General features: G+C 40.6%; 1 protein-coding gene across 2 annotated transcripts in view; it reads left to right on the top strand.

The window, feature by feature from the left end:
* Positions 1-25,047, top strand: part of LOC144595966 (neurabin-1-like) — a 76,147-nt gene that overhangs the window by 12,541 nt on the left and 38,559 nt on the right. For both annotated transcript variants that reach the window (XM_078403956.1, XM_078403955.1), the window contains exons 2-3: positions 23,436-23,568; positions 24,645-24,765. In XM_078403956.1, coding sequence (XP_078260082.1) covers positions 23,436-23,568; positions 24,645-24,765 — 254 coding nt within the window. The remainder of the gene's footprint in view (positions 1-23,435; positions 23,569-24,644; positions 24,766-25,047) is intronic.

Here is a 25,047-nt window from a genome sequence, read left to right as displayed (position 1 = left end):
ACTCATGATCTTTGAACTGAAATGTTAATTTTGTTACTTTATTCATGGATGCTGCTTGATCTGCAGAATGTTTACAGCATTATCTGTATATTCTATTTATGTCACTTTGCATAAACAGCATGATGCTGATAGCCCTGTTGTGTGCAGCATTTGCACACGTTTCCTGTTAAATTACACTTTAAAGATAATTCTGATGGTTAAAACAATTGCAATCTGAACAATATGATAGTTTTTCACAACTACTAATCAAATTCTTTGGCTGAAAGTGAGCAATTTATATCAATTAAATTGCTGAATATAATTAATTGCTGTTGGTGATTTTCAGAGTATCAGACTGTAATGTATTGCCTATTGTTTCCTCTTTTTAATCTTATTGCATTCATTATTTACTCTTTGTTACTCTCTCTGTTCTGAATTTGACACTAATTCAGCCTCATCCTTCATCATTTATCTGCTTTTCTCTTAAGCTTTGCCTCATCGGTCTCCTCTCTCAATGCTGTTGTTAGCTAAGTTCCTGGATGGCCTAATACACTCACTGTACCATTGTAATTCCAACTTTGAATGACTGCACATCTCATCTTAAAGCTGCTTCCTGTTAGAAGTTGCTTTAAGATTTGGAATGAAGCTGACACAGTTAATATCAGGTTTAAAAACTAAATATTAATGCACTGCCAAATTTGTAACTTAATGTTACTGCTATTACATACATTTGCCCTGTTATTATCAAAAACCCTAGGAAGCCGGTGCAAGAAGTCTTGAGGAATAAGATTTGAGGTAATTAGAATTGTCAAATGCATTCATTTTCATATTTATTTTAATTTTTCCTGTAATATATGTATTTGGTTAACACACTCTAGGCAGATTGAATACTGTATATCATGTTCTTTGAAAATAATTACTCTAAAATTGGGTCCAAAAAGAAATGTAAAAATTGCAAGAGACTAATCCATAGGTGGGACCTCTGTTTACACCAGGGATCTCCAAACTATGGCCCACGGGCCACATCTGGCCCGCCACGAGATTTTATCCGGCCCGCAGCAAGCTCTTAGTCGGCAGCGACTGGAGGCAGAAGCTGCTGACGAAGGTTTGCCGGAGAGCGGATCGCCACCGACCCAGAGCCGGGACAAGGCGAGAGATCGCAGCGCCCCCTCGCAAACAACAAGCCCAAGGAAACTTCCCTCCTCACCGCAGCCGCCAATCACCCCGGGGGGAGAGAGGGGGGGGGGTGGAGAGAGTCGGGGTCGAGGGAGCAGCGGGTGAGAGCGGGAGCGCGGGGAGGGGGAGGGTGTCAGAGGGTCCGGTGAAGGAGCACCGCCACTTGCGGGGGCTGCTCCCTCCCTCTCTCTCTTCCCTCTCTCCCAGCACCAGCGAGATCTGCGCCGCTCCTCCACTCTCTTCCCTGGCCCCATCTCCCTCTAACACAGTGAAATAAGAACAAACACAAGTGAAACTTCCCTCCTCACCGCCACCGCTCACCCCAGGGCTTCTGAACAACAACAACTACACTTGTGTTTGTTCTTATTTTGCTGCGTTGGAAGGAGACGGGACCGGGGAAGAGAGTGGAGGAGCGGCGCAGATCTCGCTGGCTCTGGGAGAGAGGGAGAGGGGAGGGAGAGAGGGAGCAGCCCCCGCAAGTGGCGGCGCTCCTTCACCGGACTCTCTAACACCCTCCCCCTCCCCGAGCTCCTGCTCTCACCCGCTGATCTCTCTACCCCGGCTCCCTCCCCTCCCCTCCCCCTCCACTACCCCTCTCTCTCTCTCTCTCTCTCACACCTCTCCCCTCTCTCCCCCAGTGGTGGTCACTGTATATTTTCTGTTTTATAAATAATTGTATACTGACAGTATATATATATTTCAAGCTCTTTTAAAAAATTGAATATTATTTATTTGTTACCATATAAACCTAATGTAAACTAACCTAATCTAACCTAACCTAGTTTAACCTTTCCTAATCTAATCTAACGTAACCTAGTCTAAATTTTTGTGAGTTCATTAAATTTATAAAACTCACACTTCTTTATTTTTTCCTACGGCCTGCAAAAATGTGCCAAATGTATAATGTGGCTCTCATGCTGAAAAGTTTGGAGAGCCCTGGTTTGCACGAGGGCTAGATTTGGAGTACCTTTCAAGGAAAAGACATTGAAGCTGATAGGTTAAATTGAATTACCAAAGTGTTTTTCAAGAGTGTGAAAAGATATTGATTATGCAAATAGATAAGAATCTAGATAAAAGTCTATTTTCACTTTTTTCAGTTATTTAAAAACAGTAAACCATTTCCTTTCACTTTTCTTTATCATTCTTTATACTACAAGTTGGAGTCCAAATTATTCTGTCCTATTGAATTGTTTTTGTTTAATATTCCAGCATATGTGCTATTGAGACTTGAGAAATTTGAATTACTACAGATATTTCAAGTTAGAATTTTTGCATCACAAATTACTTTTTTATTGATCTTTTCTCTTCTCATCATGGCAATACTGTCAAGTATTAACAATTAAACATATTTGAAACCATGTTGTTGAAGCCAAGGTATGTGCTGTAGATAATATATTTTTTAAATAACAATAGATTTTTATGTTGGATTGAATACATGTGTCTGTTTTTGGAACCTTGGAGATTTGAAATTGAGTCTTTTATGACTTATTGTACATATGGCATGTTGTTTTTTCTTCACGAGAATGAGTATATCACAATAAAACAATTATTCCAATATATGCAATGGAAAGAATAAAGAGACCCATTATTCTTGTAATGACTGAAAAAATTATCTAATGTCTTATTCCCCTGCCAATAATGTTGTAATTCTGATTGTCAATTTCAGATTGCTTGTATTACCAAAATAACTGAACTTGATAATTAATCTTTTAAGGGGGATACCAAACATTTACTCCTCTATGCTTGCCCTCCATAGAATTTATTCTGCACACTTTCTAGCCATCTCCCTGATATTACCACTTCACATGATCCTAATCAGTGGACCTTTCCAACTTGTTTCACTTTTTTCGATCCCAATTCCTTTACATCTTTACAGAAAGGGTTACTTTCAGCTTAATGTTCAAACGTTGTCTGATAAATCTGAAGAAGGGTCTCGACCTGAAACATCACCCTTTCCTTCTAACCAGAGATGCTGCCTGTCCCGCTGAGTTACTTCAGCATTTTGTGTCTATGCGCCAGTTCTCATTCATTATCCCATTCTTCATTAGTTCTCAGTTTCACAATGTATAAAATTTAAAAATCGAATTGTGTTGAGTTTCCTCATCCAATTGTCACCACCATTTTAATTAATGAATCACCCTAATTTCCAAACTATTTATTGTCTCCGTATAATGCACAAGAATAGCATGCATTATTGTGACCATGCTTTCAGCACTTTCATTTGCATTGAAATTTACTCCTTACTTTCCCACTTTCTTTTAACACTCTTTTTTGTCTAAGTTTCAGGTTACATTTTTTGCCCTTGTACCTCTGAAACATCTTGGGATATTTCTCCACATTGTATAAATTAATTTTGTTGGAATCTCGGGTAGGTTAAAAGAATTGCCGCCTCATATTTTTCTTTGATTTAAGAAGAGACATTTTATAAAATACTTCATTTAGAGATGTAGAATTCAATTTTTTGAAATTCTCATTTTATCATTGCTTTGTACGATTTGAATTGCACATGATTTCTTACGTTTAAGTTGTACCAGGGTGGTTAAAAATCATCGTGAGCGTAAACATAGAAACACATCTTGTTGGTGATTCGCTAAGTTTTTTTGCTTTGTGTTATTGCTATTTCTCACTCAAACCTCTTCGTATTACTGTGTAACCACTTTTCACTTTGTATTGTCAGAATGCAGCAAAATTCAGATTTAGCTTTATTACTCTTTTGAAATTGTGACTCATTGTTTCTACATACCTCAAAAAATGTGAATTTTCATCTTTCTTGCTCTTATTTTTCTTCATAAAAGTTTAAAGTTTTTAACTTGGGCTAAAAAACGTAACTATTTACTTTGTATTACCTTGTTTGGTTTGTTTTTCAAATATGTGGTGTTTCCAGTTTTGAACTGGGTCCTCCTTACCTAGTAATCAATTTTTTTAGAAAAGGCGTTTTTGATTTGATTCTGATTTTTTTTCCCGTTTAGCATCTTCAAATATTTTATCGTGATATCTTTACTCTATTTCGCCATGCGGCTGGCTTGAACACTGTTATGCGGCGTATTACATTTCCTGTTTTGCGTGTGTTATATCTGGAGAAGACAAGGATCCAAAACTGCTGCTTAGGAGTCTTGATTATAAGGGCAACCTTATAGTGGAAGTTTTTTAAAAAGTACAAAACAAAGTGTTTGTATTTGATGTAGGCCAGGCATGAATTTACCAATGTTGTTTACGTTGATTATGTTATATATTCTAGGCATAATTTAGTGATAAAATCATTGACATGAACGGGGCACAAAATAGAAAATGTACGCCTGATCACTTCAAGATCATTTTATGTCTATTTATGGGTTTTTAAAAAAAATATGGCATAAGTTCACTGAATATCTGTTCATGGGCAAAGCAGAACTAAATATATATTCATAAAATTAGATCAGAAAACGGAGATTTGCTTAAACTACCCAAGGATATTAATCAGAGATTTTTGCAATTTTATCAGTCATTATATTCATCAAAAATAACAGATAGCTCTGCGCAGATGCAAAACTTTTTGCAGGAATGTAACCTTCCTGGTTTGAATGTGAGTGACAGAAATTCACTGGGCGCAGAAATAACTATGAAAGACGTTGAAGAGACCATTAAATCCATGAAAAATGGGAAGACTCCTGGCCCTGACGGCTTAAATAATGAATTTTATAAAAAATTTAGTGATTTGATCTCTCCACGTTTGCAAACTGTATATAGTCACGCCTTTAAACAACAGAGATTACCACAAACTCTGACTGAATCAACAATAATAGTTATTCCTAAAAAAGATAAGGATTCTGAAGACCCTGGTTCGTACAGAGCGATAGCTCTTTTAAATACTGATCAGAAGATATTAGCGAAAATCTTAGCTCATAGATTAAGTCTAGTTATAGATAAATTGATACACCCCGATCAATCAGGCTTTATAGCTAAACAATATTCATTTTTCAATTTGAGACGCTTGTTCAATATAATATATTCAAATAGACTATTAAACGAAGATTTAGCAATCATCTCGCTAGATGCTGAAAAAGCATTTGATCAAGTAGAATGGCCCTATCTTTTCTCAGTGATGGAAAAATTTCAATTAGGTGAAAATTTTTGTTCATGGGTGAAACTTTTATATACATCCCCAACAGCTAGAATATTAACTAATCAAATGCTGTCATCCAAATTTCATTTATTTCGGGGTTGTAGGCAAGGATGCCCACTATCCCCGCTTCTATTTGCCCTTATTATAGAACCACTTGCTGAGAGTATTAGATCAAATTCAGATATTCATGGTTATAACACTAAACATACAACCAATAAAATTTCTTTATATGCGGATGATGTATTAATATGCATTACAAAGCCAGAAATTAGCATTCCGAATTTATTAAATCTCATAACTCAATTTGGTTCATTTTCAGGTTATAGAATTAACTGGTACAAAAGTGAAATTATGCCAATAATGGAGCACAATCCGGCCATACTTCAACAATTTCCTTTTAAAATTGCCTATGAAAAGTTTAAATATCTTGGAATTTACGTGACTAGGAAATATACTTCTTTATTTAAATTAAATTTTCCTCCTTTACTTACTAAATTACACAGAAATATCCAATTTTGGAAAACACTTCCTATATCATTAGTTGGTCGTAGTAATGCTATAAAGATGATCTTTCTTCCATAGCTACTATACTTATTTCAAGCAATTCCGATCTATCTTCCAAAAAAGTTTTTTTTTAAAATTGATTCAATTATTACTAATTTTATTTGGGACTACAAGACTCATAGAATAAATAAAAGACATCTATGTAAGTCTAAAACTAATGGAGGAATTGCCTTACCTAACTTCTTATTTTATTATTGCGCGGTTAATATTAAAAATATAACCTGCTGGTTGGATGACACTGATCAACAACCGGATTGGTTAAAGATGGAGAAAGAGGATTGTTTACCATTTGATATTGGTGCGATCCTCTTAGCTCCAATAAATTTAAATAAAAAAGCATATGGAGGTAATCCCATTATACACAGTGTTATCCGTACCTGGAAACAATTAAATCTTACTTTAAAACTGAGTAAATTATCTGCTTTCCTCCCTATTGCGAATAACCTTTCTTTTAAACCGTCTGTCTTAGATAGAGGATTTGCTCAATGGAAAAGTTATGGAATTAAAAGGGTGGAAGATCTTTATCATAAGGGAACTTTTCTTTCTTTTCAGGATTTACAGAAGTACGGATTACATGCTAATAATTATTTTAGATATTTACAACTTAGAGATTATGTAAAATTACACATGCAAGAATATAAGTTTAGAGGTCCAGAAACTCTTGATGTACGCCTGAATCGACATTATAATTCAAATAAATTAATATCCTTTATTTATAATACTCTCCTAGATACTGACATTCCGTCATCAGAATCATATAGACGAGCATGGGAGGACGAATTGAATCAACTCATAATGCAAGATATATGGGATGAAAGTTTACAACATATACACCAATGTTCATTAAATACTAGACATTCCTTAATACAATTTAAAATAATACATAGATTACATTATTCGAAGACGAAATTAAATAGGATTTTTCCTAGTATCTCCTATTTGTGATAAATGTCAATTTCAAGAAGCTAATTTAACTCATATTTTCGTGACTTGCATAAAAATGCAAAATGTCTGGTTGGAGATTTTTTAAATAGTTTCTAAAGTTATCAACAAGCAATTGGATATGGATCCAAAATTAATTATATTAGGATTATCAGAACATACTACAAACTTTACAACAAGTCAGGTACATTTTCTTGATTAGTTTAATAACTGCGAAAAAATTAATACTTAAATTTTGGAAAAAACCAATAACCCCCACAATTAAAATGTGGACTACGGAAATGACAGAGACCCTGCATTTGGAAAAAATAAGATTTGCCTTAATTGACAAACCTGAGTTATTTTTTAAAATATGGTCTCCATTTGTTGAATTTTTAGAAAAGTAAATGGGTTTGGCACAGGACTAAAATAAAAATTTAAAATTAAAAGTTGAAACTTGAGTTTAGGGTTGGATGTACAACTGTGGTTATTGTCTCCCGGATCTACCCCCTTTAATTTTTATAGTTATACCTTTTTAAAAAAAAAATTATTCTCTCTTCCCAATAGTTTATAGGTTTTTTTTCTTTCTTCTTTATTTTTTATTTTCTCTCTTTAAAAATTTAAAAATTGAAGCTATGTAAGAACTTTGTAACAAATTTGTCTTTTATTTCTATTTGTACATATGCTTTTCAAAAAATAAAAAATAAAAATAATTTTTTTTTAAAAAGAACTAAATATATACGAGAACTGGCAGTCCAAACTAAATGTCAGAGTCTGCCACTATACAACTTCTTTTATAGAACATTATTTTGTGCTGTAATAGTTTATTCTATTTTCTACAATTGTAAGTAATCCCTCGTATTCAGCTTGAATGAGACTTAGTTCTCCATTGTAAATGATAGCTACACCTACTGCATTATTGGATATAAAAGAGCATTGTTCAACTTCGGTTTCCATGGTAACCTTTTTAAGAATGTTGAAAGGACTTTGAATCTAGGTCACACCAACTCCTAATAGCCAAGCATGTCATTGAATGGTATAGACTAAAATAATTTTCAGTTAATTGTACACTATAAATCCATCTGCTGTACTGTAACTCCTGAATGGAGTTCAATTATTATTTACTATGTGTTGAGTAAAACTTACTGTACAGGGCATACACAGCGTGCCCAAAGTGTTCAACACTATTGTAGAGGGTCAGTGGACCATCCTCCATCTATCTTCCTGCCCAATAATATTCACTGCCATCATATATTTGCATCTTGATGACCTGCAAGCTGTCATCCTAACCAATCAATGGGTTTACAACTGATCCAATCTCAGTACAGAGTTGTCAAGCAAATCTGCATTATTGTCTTGACCACTTTTTAATTTTTCTGCAATGTTGCACAATAAAGGTCCAAGATGAGACAGGAAAAATGCAGTGTTCCTTATCCTTCTAGATACTTCTAAGACTCGGACTATTTATTGCAAGCACCTCAAAGAAACTACCAATGCCATATTTGCAAAATCCTTCAAATACACAGGCAGGATAAGCAAACCAATATTAACATTCTCTTCCAGGCATCTGGCTTACCAGTTGATGTTTCCTTTACTTGTGAATTCACCAGGGCCTTCTTCTCATCCTCATTTTGAGCTCAATGGGACCCCTTATCTACGTTCATTAAGAACTCACCAAGGCCTTCCTTACTGTCCTCATTAGGAACCTTGTTTTATTGACAGAAAAAAATATACTGCTGTATAACATTTTAAAAGGAAGTAAAGTTATAATGGATGGGTGTATTATTAGGTGTGTATTATTAGGTGTGTTATCCAATAGTGCAGAATATTTGCTAGTTGTGCACCATCAAACTCCACAAGCTGCTGGATTATTAGAGTTTTAGATTAACACAGTTGTCCTGTGTTGTTGTTTATTTTGATCTTTTTAAACTTGTTCAAGGGATGAACACTGCATCTATGAAATTGAAGCAAAAATTTAAAATCTGGTAATGGTAAATTAAGTCACTAACATCTGTAACATTTGTGCGTCAATACCCTTTGGAATTTAAAGATTTTTTTGTAAAATGGAGGACAAACCAGATCCCCAATTTTCTTGCACCCCTTAAAATCCCCCAAAATATCCACCCCAGCCTCAATTTTATTTTAGAATTCTGTATTCACTACCTTCTGGGATTTCGGACACCAGTAAAGTCTTGTCAGGCAGCATCTCAGGAGAGAAAGGGACAGGAGCAGATTTCTGTGCCTGTGCCTGAGAGCAGATTTTGCTTGCTGTACAGCCTCCGATGGGGTCCACTTCCTCCCAGTTGCCAGTCTGGGAGCAGCCGCTCGTACCGCATCATCTTGAGACTCGGTCAGGGTCATGTCCAGCCTCACTTCGGTGCATTTGTATTCTGTGAGGCTAGAGACAGGCAATTCCACAGCGCTGTGTCCATACAAGCCGATATTGCTGAGGCAACGCAGGAGTCCAAGCCACTTCTTGATGTATGAACTGACTGTTCTCTCCAGCTTCTCGACTTTGGTGATGGGGACCTCGTAGACCGTCGGAGGCCATATCAGACGGGGGAGCAATCCAAACTGCAGCCACCACAGTTTCAGCTTGCCAGGAAGCAAGGTCTTGTTTATGCTGGCAAGGCCTTTGATGGTTTCTTCCCTCAGTTGGTCACACTGGTGTGAGTCTTTGAGGCTTGCATTGTACCATCGCCCGAAGCTCTTGACTGGCAGCTCTGACACCATCGGAATGGGTGTTTCATCAATGAGGAATCTGTGGTCTACGATTTTTCCTCTAATGATGGATATGCTCTGGGATTTGCTGGGTTTCAACTTCATCCAGGCCCATGTTATGTTCGCATGAAGCTTTTCCAGCAGGCGCTTGGTACATGCAATGGTTGAGGTCAGGGTGGTCATGTCATCCATGCATGCACGAATAGGAGGTAGCCGCTGCCCAGACTACAGCCGCTCTCCACCTACGACCCACTTGGAAGCTCGGATGATCACTTCCATCGCCATGGTCAAGGCTAGCAGGGAGATGGTACAACCTGCCATTATTCCCACTTCCAGTGATTGCCATGATGTTGTGCATTCTGTTGTTATAATATAGAATTGCAAATCTTGGAAGTAGTTTCTGACCAGGTTTGTAAAGGTCTTTGGCACATGGAAGAACTCGAAGGCTGTCCAGAGGAGAGAATAGGGAACAGTTCCAAAAGCATTGGCTAGGTCCAGGAATAAGACGTGCAGATCTCTTCCTTCCCTTCTTGCAGACTGGATTTGATGCCATATCATGCTTGTGTGTTCTAAGCTTCCAGAGAAGCCTGGTATACCAGCTTTCTGTACCGACGTGTCAATCAAGTTGTTCTGTTTCAGGTAGGTTATCATCCTTTGAGCTACAAAGTTAAAGAAGATCTTCCCTTCAACATTCAAGAGATAGATTTGCCAGAATTGGTGGATGTTTGAGGCATCCTTTTCCTTGGGGATTACCACTCCCCCTGCTCTTCGCCATGCTTTTGGGATGGTTTGTTTTTTCCATGCCACCTTCATTTGCCTCCATAGGAATCGTAGGACATTTGGAGCATTTTTGTACAGCCGGTATGGAACTCCGTTTGGTCCTGGAGCTGAAGCTGCCCTTGCCTTCCTTACGGTTTTCTCGACTTCATTCCACTTTGGGAGGCTGTCGTCCAACTGGTGTTCTGGTCGAGGAATGGGTGTCATGTCTGCTCAAACTTTGGATGTCTCTGTGCGTTGATTTCAGGTGGTCCTCCAACTCCCTCTTTGACACCTTAAGTGTCCCGCTCTTTTCCTTTGTGAAGAGTCCTTTCACAAATCTGAAGGGATCCTTGTAGAACGATGTTCTTGCCCTCTACTTCTTTTTCCGTCGAGTTCTGAGATTTTCTGCTCTCCGAAGTCTACCCAGGCGTTCCTTTAGATCTGCTTGCAGGAGGTTGATGCCCACTCTTTCCTCCACTGAGGATTTCCTCCACCGTTTCCTCAGGTCCCTTCTCTCTTTGATTAGACGCTCGATTTCTCGCTGCCCTCTGAGCTTGGGATGGGTTCTCCAGTTTCTTCTCCACTGTTCCTTTAAGTCCATCTAGGATCGTACTCAGGTCTGCGCCGATTGTTGCCCACTCTTTCTTGCTGCTGGACTTTGGCCACTTCACATGATGTCTGTGGCCTTGCATGTTCTTCTCCAAGGCAGGCTGTCTGCCTGGGTTCTGGGTTCTCAGATGTTGTGCTTGAATTACTCTCCTTGGCCACTGGGGTATTGATGCTCGTTGGACTGTGGGTTGTATCCTGCCGCTGAGCTTCACTCGACTGATTTGATCTTTTTCTCAGGAGATACTGATCAATGCGAGGTCCTGGCCTCGCCTCCTTCAAGCCCTTGATGTATTTTCAGTCCTCTTATGGATGTTACCTTGGACCAGCCGCAGCTACACACTTGGAGTTTTTGTCCTGCAGCTGATGTTATAAGTGTCGTGCCGATTATCTTATTCGTCGTCATATTCATGCCAGGGTCGGTTACCGGGTTATCATCCAATGAGTCATCTTCCGCCCCCGCTCTCGCAGACTAAGGGGGTATTTTTCTCTTTGCATTTTTCGTAGCCATGAGGGGTGACTCCTATTCACAAATCAGGTGGCATGAGGTAACACCAATGCAGCGGAGGTAGAGTTCGGGGATAGGGCCAGTATACGCCTGGAACTGGGATTGTTCGACGTACCCTACAAAGAGGCAGACATATCTAGTGCCCATGCGAGTGCCCATAGCTACGCCTTGGATTTGGAGGAAGTGGGAGGAGTCGAAGGAGAAGTTGTTGAGGGTAAAGACCGGCTCTGCTAGGCGGAGAAGAGTATTGGTAGATGGAAATTGGCTGCTTTTGCGGTCGAGGAAGAAATGAATGGCTTTAAGACCCTCCTGGTGGGGGATGGAGGTAAGCCGACGCATACAACATATTATCCTCCAACATTTGCACCACCTCCAACGGGATCCCACTACTGGCCACATCTTCCCATCTCCACCCCTTTCTGCTTTCCGCAGAGACCGTTCCCTCCAAAACTCCCTGGTCCACTCGTCCCTTCCCACCCAAACTACCCCCTCCCCAGGTACTTTCCCCTGCAACCGCAGGAGATGCAACACCTGTCTCTACCTCTCCCCTCGACTCCATCCAAGGACCCAAACAGTCTTTCTAGATGAGGCAGAGATTCACGTGCACCTCCTCCAACCTCATCTACTGTATCCGCTGTTCTAGATGTCAACTTCTGTACATTGGCAAGACTAAAGTCACGCTCGGCGATCGTTTCGTTGAACACCTCCGCTCAGTCCGTCTTAACCAACCTGATCTTGCAGTGGCTCAGCACTTCAACTCCCTCTCCCATTCCCAATCTGACCTTTCTGTCCTGGGCCTCCTCATTGTCAGAGTGAGGCCCAGCACAAATTGGAGGAACAGCACCTCATATTTCGCTTGGGTAGTTTACACCCCAGTGGTATGAACATTGACTTCTCTAACTTCAGATAGTCCCTGCTTTCCCTCTCTATTCCCTCCCCCTTCCCAGTTCTCCCACTAGTCTTCCTGTCTTCGACTACATCCTATCTTTATCCCGCCCCCTCCTCTGACATCAGTCTGAGAAGGGTCTCGACCCGAAACGTCACCCATTCCTTCTCTACCAAGATGCTGTCTGTGTCTACCTTCAATTTAAACCAGTATCTGCAGTAATTTTTCCTACGTTAGAGCATTGAACTTGGTTATTTGGTCTATTGAATCTTTACTGGCTCTATGCAGGAGCAATTTGGCTAATGTCACTCCCTCCGATTCTCCCCAGAACCCTACAAATTATTTTCCTTCATATACTTATCCCGCTCCCTTTCAAAGCTACATTTGGACCTGCCTCTGCTACTACTTCTGGCAGTGCCTTTCAGATCATCCTTGTGATGACATGTGGTTACTCTTGGCTTTTTTGGCAGTTGCCATAATTCCATGTCCCCTGTACTTGACACTTGCACCAATGAGAGCATTTTCTCTTTTTCTACTCTCTGTGTGCTCCATGATTTTTTAATCTCTCTATCAGATCCCCTTGCAGAAATCTCTATTCCAAAGAGAACAAGGCAGAATTTCCAGCTTTTGGAGAAAAAATAATGCAGCTGCGCATGTGTACACAGACTCGGGAACAAGCCTGCAAAGTGAAAGTTTTTACCCAACTTCTTCCTTATGGTCCATTTGAGACCCCTCCCTTGACTCCTCTATCCATTTTTGTAGATATAATGGCTTCCAGTATCAATTTAAAGATGAGCAGCTGTTGCTTCCTGGATTGCATTTTCTGCCACCTCACTAGCGCTTATGGCACACGAAAGACTCTTTATTTTGTCCTGGTGCATCTTCCATGTAATTGTAAGCTCTCATTCATGGTGCACCTATCTCGAATGACTTCTGTGTTGTAATCATTGAGAGGAGGACATAACGTATCTAGATGTTTGCTTGAATTATGTTATGCGCATCCAAATGAAGAACTCTGATTTAATTAAAAGTCTTCCAAGCTCTTGTATGTAGTTAGTTTTCAACATTGGATTTGCTGTAATTATTTATTATTCCCTCATGCTATCCATCATTCTTTTATGGCACCAGATTCTTCTGAATATCAACATTTTAAAAATATTTAACTAATCTACTTTTCTATTCTTTTGAAAGTTAGTTTACCTTGCATTTCTCCATTTTGTATTCTAATTGATATCTTTTTACCCACACAGAAAACCTCTCTAGATTCCTTTGCAAATACGTTTGTGTCCTTGAAACTTAAATTCTCACCTATCTTTGCATCATTAATAAATGTGGGTGCATTACCATATTACATGTGATTCCTAATCTAGAAGATGAATTTTGATTGTATGTAGGCGAGGTCCCAGCATTGATCCTTGATCACTGCTTGATACCTTGAAAATGTTTATTCCTATCCTTTGCTTAAGTGTAAATGAAGCAATCTTTATCATAGGAATATGTTAATACGAGCCTTTAGCTTGTGCAGTAACCTTTTTTGCAGCATTCTGTTGGATGTCTTTTGGAAATGAGCTACGTTCACCCGGTCCTCTTGACAGGCAGACTCCAGGTTCCGACAGGGTTCAGTTTCTGAGAACTGTAAGCTGAACTATTCCTAAGTCGGAAATGAACAAAGTAGTGTATGGGAGAGGATCACAATAATAATAGTGATGGGAGAGCAAGCAGGTGTGGGAAGGGAGGCTGCCAGCCAGCCTCACTGTCTCCTTGAGTGAAAGAGTGACCCAGTACTACCAGATCTGCTTGGCTTGATGTTCTGGCTCGAGATGGGGGAGGGGGTGGTGGTCGTCAAGGCACACAGAAATGCCCTGTTCCTCCTACCCAGCAGATGATACCAACAGCCCCACAGCAGCTGGAAAATCCTTTCTCATCTATCCTAGCAGTCTCCCAAATGCTCATCCACTGTATGGGATATCCACAAGTTGGGAATTTGTAACCCAGTGAGCATTACTGTTTTCTGATCATCTGGAACTTTTCCAGAATCCAAAGAATTTAGTAATCCAGAAAACTCGACTACTATTTCTATAGTTACTTTTCTTGCATCCCTGGTGGGGTCCAGAGGATTTGTCATCCTCAATCTCACTAGTTTGCCTTGCACTTGATCTCTTAAGATATTAATCCATTTCAGTTCCTCAATGTATGCTTCTTCGTAGCACCCTTATTTGACTGTCTTCCACTGAGAAGACTGGTATAAAAAATCCCCCTCTGAAATCTGCAGTTATTTTCCGACACTACCTGTTGCTCCACTGCGATTTCTCCTCAAGGTATGTCTACTTTGAAGAAGTTCTCCTCCTCTCTTCGACGAGAGTTTAACAACATGCTCTCTCGCTGCTCCCCCTCTGTCCCTGACATCAGTCTGAAGAAGCGTCTCGACCCGAAACGTCACTCATTCCTTCTCTCCTGAGATGCTGCCTGACCTGCTGAGTTACTCCAGCATTTTGTGAAATAAATACCTTCGATATGGTACAAAATATTTGTCTCATGTCTCTATCTCTTTAATATTTCTCAGAATGAACACTTGTCTCAGATTGTAATAGGTCAGCATTTACATTTATTCTAGCTGTGCAATCTGTTATACTTCTAGTTGATCTTTGCATTCAATTTTCATGGAATTATTCTTTTACTTTATTTGGTCTAACCAATGGGCATTTCACTGGAGTCTCCTTTCCTCATCGAAGTCTATTTGCATATCACTATTATCTTTTTCTTTTTGTACTTGTTGCAATGCCCTTTTAAATGTTTCTGTACTATTGGTTCAGTCACTTCCCAATGGAAACAAGTTCTAAATTATCACTACTGTGAGTTAGGTTTATTTTTATTCTATTTTACATTCATGGTCTCTAGTTATGCTTTTCCCAAGTGGAAACATTTTCTCTGTATCCAAACTATCAAAACCTTTCATCATTTTATAGGCTTAAGTCGCATACAAATTGGCAATGGGTCAGACAGATTATGGAATTGCATATATGATTCAGTGTGGTATCAGTGAAAGGAATTTCTATTCATGGGGTATTCACAAGTACAGGGAAATAGAGGACCAAGTAGAAACAAGGAACCAGATGCTGGTTTACACAAAAGGACACAAAATGCTGGAGTAACTCGGGGCCAGTCTGAAGAAGGGTCCTGACCTTCCAGTTTCCTTAGGTATCACAAAATGCTGGAGTAACTCAGCAGGTCAGGCAGCATCTAGGAGAGAGGGAATGGGTGACGTTTCGGGTCGAGACCCTTCTTCAGACTGATGTCAGGGGGCGGGACAAAGAAAGGATATAGGTGGAGACAGGAAGACAGTGGGAGAACTGGGAAGGGGGAGGGGGGGGGGGAAAGAAAGAGACAGAGGAACTATCTAAAGTTGGAGAAGTCAATGTTCATACCGTTGGGCTGCAAGCTGCCAAAGCGAAATATAAGGTGCTGTTCCTCCAATTTCCGGTGGGCCTCACTATGGCACTGGAGGAGGCCCATGACAGAAAGGTCAGACTGGGAGTGGGAGGGGGAGTTGAAGTGCTCAGCCAAAGGGAGATCAGGTTGTTTAAGGCGGACTGAGCGAAGGTGTTGAGCGAAACGATTGTCGAGCCTGCGTTTGGTCTCGCCGATGTAGAGAAATTGACATCGAGAGCAGCGGATACAATAGATGAGGTTGGAGGAGGTGCAGGTGAATCTCTGTCTCACCTGGAAAGACTGTTTGGGTCCTTGGATGGAGTTGAGGGGGGAGGTAAAGGGACAGGTGTTGCATCTCCTGCGGTTGCAGGGGAAAGTGCCCGGGGAGGGGGTGGTTTGGGTTGGAAGGAACGAGTGGACCAGGGAGTTACGGAGGGAACGATCTCTGCGGAATGCAGAAAGGGGTGGAGATGGGAAGATGTGGCCAGTAGTGGGGTCCCGTTGTAGGTGACGGAAATGTTGGAGGATGATTTGTTGGATACGCTGGCTGATGGGGTGGAAGGTGAGGACAAGGGGGATTCTGTCCTTGTTACGAATGGGGGAGGGGGAGCAAGAGCGGAGCTGCGAGATATAGAGGATGCCCTAGTGAGAGCCTCATCTATAATGGGAGAGGGGAAGCCCCGTTTCCTGAAGAACGAGGACATCTCTGATGCCCTAGTGTGGAACACCCCATCCCGGGCGCAGATGCGGCGTAGACGGAGGAATTGGGAGTAGGGGATAGACTTTTTGCAGGAGTCAGGGTGGGAAGAGGTGTAGACCAGATAGCTGTGGGAGTCAGTGGGTTTGTAGTAGATGTCAGTCACTAGTCTGTCTCCTGTAATGGAGATGGTGAGGTCCAGAAATGGTAGGGAGATGTCGGAGATAGTCCAAGTACATTTAATAGCAGGATGAAAATTGGTGGTGAACTGTATGAAGTCAGTGAGTTCTGCAGGGGTACAAGAGGTAGCACCAATGCAGTCGTCAATGTAGCGGAGGTAGAGTTTGGGGATGGGGCCGGTGTACGTCTGGAACAGGGATTGTTCGACGTACCCGACAAAGAGGCAAGCACAGCTAGGGCCCATGCGAGTGCCCATAGCTACGCCTCTGGTTTGGAGGAAGTGGGAGGAGTCAAAGGAGAAGTTGTTATGGGTAAAAAACTGTTCTGCTAGGCGGAGGAGAGTGTTAGTAGATAGGGATTGGCTGGTTCTACGGTCGAGGAAGAAACGGAGGGCTTCAAGACCATCCTTGTGGGGGATGGAAGTGTAGAGTGACTGGACATCCATGGTAAAGATGAGGGAGTGGGGGCCTGGAAACCGGAAGTTATTAAGGAGACGGAGAGCATGTGAGGTGTCTTGGACGTAGGTGGGGAGGGATTTGACCAGGGGGGATAGGATGGAGTCGAGGTAGGTGGAAATAAGTTCGGTGGGACATGAACAGGCAGAAACAATGGGTCTGCCAGGACAGTTCTGTTTATGGATTTTAGGTAGAAGGTAAAATCTGGCCGTGCGGGGCTGGGGAACGATAAGGTTGGAGGCATTAGAGGGTAGAGCACCGGAATTGGTGAGGTCAGTGATGGTGTTGATGATTAAGGTCTGGTGCTCGTCGGTGGGGTCATGGTCCAAGGATAAGTAGGAGGAGGTGTCCGAGAGTTGTCGTCTGGCCTTTGTGGTAGAGGTCAGCACGCTAGACTACCACAGCACCTCCCTTGTCAAACTACTCATTCTGCAACAACCCAGACTAAACTCACTCTAACCTCTCCCCTCCTGAACGTTCAGCCCTCCATTCACTCTGCAACAACCCTGACTAAGCTCCGGTTCCAGTTTCCTGATGTATGCTACAGGTGCCCGGAGTGGATGATAGATTTTCTTTTAAGACTATCGTGTTCTGCGTCAAAGCGTTGCACTCCGTCTCTTTCAAAGCTACTGGAACGGTGCAGTTTTGAGGATATCTGTAATGCATAGATATTAGAAGTTTCCATTCAAATAAACTCTAATGGTGAAGATTGATGCTTTCCCAATTATTTTTACCGTGAAATCTACATGTTGTATTGCATTGTTTTTTTGTCATTTGTGTCTGTTGCAAAAGTGCAAATAAAGAGCACAAGCAGCATTTTGCATTTTGTTTACATATACAATTCATTGTCTTTAATAAACACGGGAAAGACTCAGCCAATCAAGTAACATCTGGAAAGGGAAAAAAAAAGAATCTTCAGCATCTGCAGATTTTTATTTTTATGCCCTATATTGTTGGTCAATCATGAAATTTATGTAATCAATGGCCCTTTAAATCTTTGTCTTTAAATTCTCATTTTTATATTTTGCTGCTGCTTGAATGTGAAGTTATTGTTGGACCAGTCGTATTTTACTTTGACCTGGCTTAGTGACAAAATGTTTCCCAATATTTAACTGAAATGACGCCATGCCCAGAAACATTTCCGTGCACGCTATGCACAGAAACGCCCCACTGAGTCCACACCGGCCATCGATCATCCTTTCATATTCACTCCCTACATACTAGTGGCAATTTAGAATTGCCAATTAATCGACAAACCCGCACGTCTTTGGGATGGGGGAAGAACCTGAAGCACCCGGTGGAAACACACGCAGTCACAGGGAGAATGTGCAAACTCCATACAAACTGCAGCCAAGGTCAGAATCGAACCCGGGTATCTGGCACAATGAGGCAGCAGCTCTACCAGCTGCGCTACTGTGCTGCCCACTTACTGTGAAATCCTAAACAAGGTTAATTTTACAAAAGGTAGGAAAGCACATTTTTGTCTTTAAAATCTTAACGATCTTGCAGAAAGCTAAAGGGAAAAATATGAAGTCCTCAAATATAAACCTGAACACATCTAAACATCAGAAGCCAACATACTGGACTTTGAAATCATTCATAGCAGCACAAGGTGAGTTATTAGCCTGCAGTGAAATGAGAATAACTGGTTCTGAATTGGATGGGATCTGTTTAAACTTGGGCCTACATGTATGAGTGGGCTGGGCAGAAATTTTTGAAAGTATTATGCAGAGGCCATTGAAGAACTGAATCTTATGAGTGGCAAACCCTTTGAAGCATGCTGCTTGTTTCATCATGTTCACAGGAACATAGTTTTGATGTGAGGCAGATTCCAGCTGATCAAGGCCCTTATGTAGGAAAATAACTGCAGATGCTGGTACAAATCGAAGGTATCACAAAATGCTGGAGTAACTCAGCAGGTCAGGCAGCATCACTGGAGAGAAGGAATGGGTGATGTTTTGGGTCGAGACCCTTCTTCAGCCTGATGTCAGGGGAGCGGGACACAGAAAGGATATAGGTGGAGACGGGAAGACAGTGGGAGAACTGGGAAGACAGAGGGGAAGAGAGGGAGATCTAAAGTTAGAGAAGTCAATGTTCATACCGCTGGGCTGTAAGCTGCCCAAGCGAAATATGAGGTGCTGTTCCTCCAATTTGCAGTGGGCCACACTATGACACTGGAGGAGGCCCATGACAGAAAGGTCAGACTGGGAGTGGGAGGGGGAGTTGAAGTGCTCAGCCACCGGGGGATCAGGTAGGTTAAGGCGGACTGAGCGAAGGTGTTGAGCGAAACGATCGACGAGCCTGCGTTTGGTCTCACCGATGTAGAGAAGTTGGCATCTGGAACAGCGGATATAATAGATGAGGTTGGAGGAGGTGCTGGTGAACCTCTGCCTCACCTGGAAAGACTGTTTGGGTCCTTGGATGGAGTTGAGGGGGGAGGTAAGGGGACAGGTGTTGCATCTCCTGCGGTTGCAGGGGAAAGTGCCTGGGGAAGGGGTGGTTTGGGTAGGAAGGCTCGAGTGGACCAGGGAGTTACGGAGAGAACGGTCTCTGCAGAACACAGAAAGGGGAGGAGATGGGAAGATGTGGCCAGTAGTGGGATCCCGTTGGAGGTGACGGAAATGTTGGAGGATGATTTGTTGGATATGTTGGCTGATGGGGTGGAAGGTGAGGACAAGGGGGACTCTGTCCTTGTTACGAATGGGGGGAAAGGGGGGCAAGAGCGGAGCTGCGGGATATAGAGTAGGCCCCAGCGAGAGCCTCATCTGTAATGGAGGAGGGGAAGCTCCGTTTTCCTAAAGAATGAGGACATCTCTGATCCCTAGTGTGAAACACCTCATCCTGGGTGCAGATGCGGCGTAGACGGAGGAATTGGGAGTAGGGGATAGACTTTTTGCAGGAGACAGGGTGGGAAGAAGTGTAGTCCAGATAGCTGTGGGAGTCAGTGAGTTTGTAGTAGATGTCGGTCACTAGTCTGTCTCCTGTGATGGTGAGATCCAAAAATGGTAGGGAGATGTCGGAGATGGTCCAAGTATATTTAAGAGCAGGATGGAAATTAGTGGTGAAATGTATGAAGTCAGTGAGTTCTGCATGGGTACAAGAGGTAGCACCAATCCAGTCATCAATGTAGCGGAGGTAGAGTTTGGGGATGGGGCCAGTGAACGTCTGGAACAGGGATTGTTCGACATACCCGACAAAGAGGGAGGCATAGCTAGGGCCCATGCGAGTGCCCATAGCTACGCCTCGGGTTTGGAGGAAGTGGGAGGATTCAAAGGAGAAGTTGTTGAGGGTGAGAACCAGCTCTGCTAGGCGGTGGAGAGTGTTAGTAGATGGAGATTGGCTGGTTCTACAGTTGTGGAAGAAACGGAGAGCTTCAAGACCATCCTTGTGGGGGATGGAGGTGTAGAGTGACTGGACATCCATGGTAAAGATGAGGGAGTGGGGGCCTGGAAACCGGTAGTTATTAAGGAGACGGAGAGCATGTGAGGTGTCTTGGACAGGTGGGGAGAGATTTGACCAGGGGGGGATAGGATGGAGTCGAGGTGACCAGGGGGCCCTTATGTATCTCATTAAATCATGTTCACGTTTTTTCGCCCTCAATCTTGAAGTTAGTTGTCTTGCAGTTACTGTTCTACTGACTTGTCAGATTAGAAAACATTGCGATTTTAAGGCTGAATTTGGAACACAGGATTTACCTGAGAAGAAAATTGAAACTCATGGATATAAAATTATTATATCCCATTCTGAAAATGACCCTTGGTTTTCATCTAACTTAATGTAGAAGAAGACAATTGCTCCGGAAGACAATGTTGCAACAAATTACTGCAAACACGAAAGAACATCTGATTTGATGCATTGCATAAGTCACCCTAAATGTTCATTTCCTTTGCCACCACCACCTGGTGGCTGAAATGTATTCCAGCTTCAGTTATTTGCCGGGGCTACTCCCAATCTGATAGCCTCTCCCAATTCAATACGATAGAACTTTATTTATCCCAGGAGGGAAATTGGTCTACCACCAGTCATAAAACACAATAAGATACACGAAACATGAAATTAAAGTGATGAGTGGAAAGTCCAGGATTGGGGATGTGCAAAGATTGGGGAGGGGGGGGGGGGGGGGGGAGAAGGGGAATCAGTCTATGCGGTTCTTGATTTATTAGCTCTGTGTAGTATCTTCATCAGAAGGACTGCAACAGTTCAAGAAGGTGGCTCACACCATTTTCTCAATTTGGTGTGTGCAGTAAATGCCGCATCCCAAAAAATCCCACATCCCAAAAAATGAAGTCAATAGAAAATTGTGTGCAGTGGTATATTTCCCAAGGTTTTGCAATACTCTGCTAAAATCCAATAGTTTAATTAAAGTTTATTTAGTTTGAAAGCCTCAAGGAAACATTTTGTGAGTATTATGCATTTCTAATTTTAATAATAGTATTGTTCATTTTTATTTATATCTCAAAACTAAATAATTACTGCAACTAAATTTATTATGATTTCTGCTTTGGCATTCTCAATTTGACAGTGGAATATTTGTCTTAAATAAGGAAAAGGATCTCAGTATTCACAAATTCATACAAATTATGATTTTATCAAACAATATATAATGTTAAGAGAAGGAACTGCAGCTGCTGATTTAAACCAAAATTTGTCATAAAGTGCTATTGTAACTCAGTGGGTTAGGCAGCATCTCTGCAGAAAATAGATAGGATAATATGTAATGTTTTGTGGTTAAGTCGACTTAACAAACTTGGGACAATTGGTGTGCCAAGAGATGCACTCTTGCCAAGAGATGCACTCTTGCCAAGAGTGGTAGATTTATTTCATGTGACTTGCATCTTGGTATGTGTGTTCAATCTTTATTTTCCAATTTATGCATTACTGCAAAATTATAATTATCTAAATTTGTGATACCATGAATTAACAAGATCTTTTGTCCTTCCACAGTATCTTGCTTTTTCCCATGCAAAGTGTATATTTTGTTATAATCTGGTGCTTCATATGAGTAATGTTAACTGAATCTGCTACTGTTTCCCTCCTTTACCATTTTTATTGGCATTGATTTGCAATTTATTTTGGATGTGGGGCCAGGATTGGTACTATCCAGATCTGGAGACGATTCTGTTATAGGAAACACAGTTAATAGTCGTCATAAATAATTACTATTTCTCCTATTTCTGGATTTTCTTCCAATTCTTCCACTCTCCTAATCCTTCATCTAAATGAATCAGAACTAGAAGAGAATGAAATGTACTTCTTATAATCCTTGTGTCACTTTAACTTTATTTTTTACCATGGATTGTTTCATTATTTTTCTAAAATCGTCCATTGTCGAGAACTGGTAGTCCTCACTTCAGTGGCAGTGGCAGACAAATCACAGCGGTAGAGTTGCTGCCTTACTGTGCCAGAGACCCAGGTTCAACCCTGACGACGAGTGCTTGTCTGTATGGTGTTTATACATTAATTGGCTTGGTGTAATTGTAAAATTATCCTTAGTGTGTATAGGATAGCGGGGATCGCTGGTCGGGATGGATTCGGTGGGCGAAAGAGTCTGTTTCCGTGTTGTTTCTCTAAACTAAACTGTAGTCTCACTCATCTCCTCCTGTTATTTCTCTTCTCTTGACTGCCATGGCTTGCCCCAGCCCAGAGATTTTGCTGTGGTAACAAGTTCCATTGTGTTCACTGGCCAGGTTAAATATGTGAATCCCTGAAATGGAAATCTGGGAAGGGACAGTTAACATTTAATTGCTTTTTAAGTGCAGTCATCTTTGCACATCAAATGTATCAAATATTTCATTTAGTATTTGGAAAGCAAATAAAATGAATGCGTAGAGTCTTTTTGTCTTTTACTTTTTTGTGGAAAATCATGGAGTGTCTTATTAGGCACATCGGGTTTAGTTTAATACATTCCATTGGTAATGAAGTTTTAAAACAGAAGTTGAATTTAGACCTGCTTGAGCCAAGTGGACAATATTTTAATGTTCTAGTTAATGGCAGTGCAGTATAATGTTTTGGGTAGCATGTTATATTGTACGTCTATATCGAACTGGAGGATTACGACAAAAGTACTTGCTTCAGCATAATCCCAGTATATTTGTGAGCCGCAGCATTTTCCTAGTAACTGTTTACTGTATTTTTACTGAAAAACTTTGGTGAGATTTGAAATTTAATGAAGTTTTAAAACAGAAGTTGAATTTAGACCTGCTTGAGCCAAGTGGACAATATTTTAATGTTCTAGTTAATGGCAGTGCAGTATAATGTTTTGGGTAGCATGTTATATTGTACGTCTATATCGAACTGGAGGATTACGACAAAAGTACTTGCTTCAGCATAATCCCAGTATATTTGTGAGCCGCAGCATTTTCCTAGTAACTGTTTACTGTATTTTTACTGAAAAACTTTGGTGAGATTTGAAATTTAATGACGGTATGAAAAATTTCACAATTTTTTTTCAGGTTTACAGTGCCTATTCAAATGAGGACTATGATAGGCGAAATGAGGACGTTGATCCTGTGGCAGCATCGGCAGAATACGAATTGGAAAAGAGAGTGGAAAAAATGGATGTTTTTCCAGTTGAAATTGAGAAGGGTGAGTTTTAAAATAGCTGTTTTGTTGTTGGCTCTCTTTTCCTACTTAATCAGCTAACAAATAGTTGTTTCTAAAGTATCAGATATTTATAAAATATCAGATAATGAAAATGTGGAATTTGACATGCATCTCAAAAGATATTTAAATTATTTCCAACAACTTTAATTATTAACTGTACAAAGTGTACGTTTTTTTCAACCTTTTAGATAAAGTATCGTAATCTAATGTAGAGAAAGATAACCATTGCAGAAAGTATTAGTAGTGTTTTTCAGGGTAACATGAAGAGTTGTTTGAATTACTTTGTTGAGACATCTGTCATTTGTTTTTTTGGTAATTGCCAAGGAGAAAGAGATGTGTGTTCCAGACTATCAATGGAACAATGGGTTCAGATTATTTATTTATTCATTTATCCATTCATTCATGGGATGTAAACATCATTGACAATACAATATTCTTTGTACACCCCTTATTGCAATTAGGAATGAATCCCGTTGGAAGTACTGGAGTGACATATAGTTCACACTAGATAAGGATAGTACACTTCCTTCACTGAAAGATATCTAAACCGGATGTTGTTTTGTGGCCACTGATAGTTTTCATGGTTATTATTACTGAGAATAGCTTTTAAAAGTTCATATCTATTTAATTATTTTAATTTAAATTCTTGAACTGAAACGGTGAGCTCAAACTTAATGGCTTAATTACTATTCATAACTCAATACAGTTTACAACTAGTTCATTATCTAGCACAAAATTCATGTACCATTTGCGCAAAACTTGGTTCAGATCCACAGATATTTTTAGCTATCAAACTACTTCATTCTAGAATTGATTTTTGTACTCATCAGTCTTTCAACATTTCCCACAACCTCCAAATCCTCCTCAGTATGTATTTCTTTGACATTGTCCAACACCCCATGCATGAGCTAATGCATGATTTTTGAGTTTAACCAAATCACCGTGCACTTTTTTGAAGGACATGGGGATATTTTACTACAGCAGACTTGTGAAATAAGTGAGCATGGTCATTGTTTTAAAAGAAATGAATGTTGTTTAAAAATGTATCTAACATTTAGGTGAAGGTGGTCTTGGAATTAGCATTATTGGAATGGGTGTTGGTGCAGATCAAGGACTTGAAAAATTGGGAATTTTTGTGAAGACTATCACTGAGGGTGGAGCTGCATGTAGAGACAAACGGTAAGACGTTAGCTAGTTAATGTATCTTCTTTGGAGTTTGGTGTATCTAGCTATGGATTAATCAAATAACAGGCCTTCCTTGTCTTGCATTTTTTGAATGATAAAGAATTAAGAATGATGCATTGCAATTGGAGCAATGGCTCAGTATTCAGATAAAAATGCTATTTGATTCATTTGGGTTTTTTTCATAAACATTTTTGATCTTATCTTATTAATTGCAAATCCTTTTCTGAAAGCAATTGCTGAAGCAGAAACGTCACCCATTCCTTCTCTCCAGAGATG

This window comes from Rhinoraja longicauda, chromosome 8 (assembly GCF_053455715.1).
Source record: "Rhinoraja longicauda isolate Sanriku21f chromosome 8, sRhiLon1.1, whole genome shotgun sequence".
Lineage (NCBI taxonomy): Eukaryota > Metazoa > Chordata > Chondrichthyes > Rajiformes > Arhynchobatidae > Rhinoraja > Rhinoraja longicauda.
Note: the sequence above shows the minus strand (reverse complement) of the source record. Positions and strands in the feature narration are given on the sequence as shown.